General features: G+C 51.0%; 1 protein-coding gene across 3 annotated transcripts in view; it reads right to left on the bottom strand.

The window, feature by feature from the left end:
- Rufy4 (RUN and FYVE domain containing 4) overlaps nt 1-1,134 on the bottom strand; it is a 22,426-nt gene that overhangs the window by 19,472 nt on the left and 1,820 nt on the right. For all 3 annotated transcript variants that reach the window (XM_029539346.1, XM_029539347.1, XM_029539348.1), the window contains exons 2-3: nt 800-933; nt 575-681 (exon numbers count right to left, since the gene is read on the bottom strand). In XM_029539346.1, coding sequence (XP_029395206.1) covers nt 575-681; nt 800-845 — 153 coding nt within the window. In that variant the 5' untranslated portion in view covers nt 846-933. The remainder of the gene's footprint in view (nt 1-574; nt 682-799; nt 934-1,134) is intronic.

The raw sequence follows: 1,134 nt of genomic DNA, 5'->3' as shown, positions 1-1,134 counted from the left end.
AGGGAAGGGAAGGGAAGGGAAGGAAAGGGAAGGGAAGGAAAGGGAAGGGAAGAGAGGGAGGGAGAGAGAGAGGAAGGGAGGGAGGGAGGGAGAAAGAGAGAGAGAGAGAGAGAGAGAGAGAGAGAGAGAGAGAGAGAGAGAGAGAGAGATTGCTTGAGGAACTCTCCAGACTTGAGGGCCATGTGCACTGATGTCATGTAAATATCTAGGAAATAGCTTTCCAGATAGAGGCACAGTAAAAATAAAGGCCTGGGGGCAGGTGCAGTCCTGGTGTGCTATGGGAGGTGGAGCCAGTGTGTAAGAAGTGCTGCTCGCTGTCAAGAAGTCAGGAGGAAGAGGAGGTATATTTATGTTATATATCCAGTGCCTCAGGAGATAAGAATAAGGTAAGAATGAGGATCAGTCCTAGCCTCTGGGAGAAAGTTTATGCCACAAAAGACTTGCTCACTGAGAAAGCAGGCAGTGCCTGCTAACCAAGGGAGACAGGGGCTTGGGTATGCATCTGGGAAAGCCTTCCAGAGTGTTGGAAGCTAAGGACTCAGCAGGGGCGGGGAGGGAAGGTGGAGGGTCCCACCTGCAGTAGCAGCTCCAGGCAGCCACAGAGTCTGTGTAGCTCAGCGCTGGTGTCTGTCACTGGCCCCTGCCCGTCCCCATATCCCTGGAGGATGGCAGAGACTGCATCTGTGAGGCGGATGGTAGAGAGCAGACATCAGGGAGCCAGGTCTATAAGGGAGGTGCTCTCCAGACTCCTGTCTCTTGCAACTCAGCCCCAGAAAAAAATCTCACAGGGCATACTCACTTTTCAGGCTCCTGCCGAGCTTAAGGATGGTCCCCTTGTCTGCCATGGAGAATCTCGGAAGTGATGGGATTCCCTGTGATCCTCTGGGCTCAGCTGCTCGCTTTCCTTACATAGAGATGGGATGAGAGTCTAGACTTGGGGAATGAGAGCAAACCAGGGTCACACATGAGTTAACTGGCAGAATGAAGCACAATTCTGTCTTCCTTCTTTTCTTTTCCTTTCCTTATAGTTTAATGCAAGGAATCCCAGTCCTCCTCCTCCTCCTCCTCCTTCTCTCTTCTTCTTCTTCTTCTTCTTCTTCTTCTTCTTCTTCTTCTTCTTCTTCTTCTTCTTCT

The sequence above is a fragment of the Mus pahari genome, chromosome 5 (genome assembly GCF_900095145.1).
Source record: "Mus pahari chromosome 5, PAHARI_EIJ_v1.1, whole genome shotgun sequence".
Lineage (NCBI taxonomy): Eukaryota > Metazoa > Chordata > Mammalia > Rodentia > Muridae > Mus > Mus pahari.
This window is presented reverse-complemented; position numbering and strand designations above follow the sequence as displayed.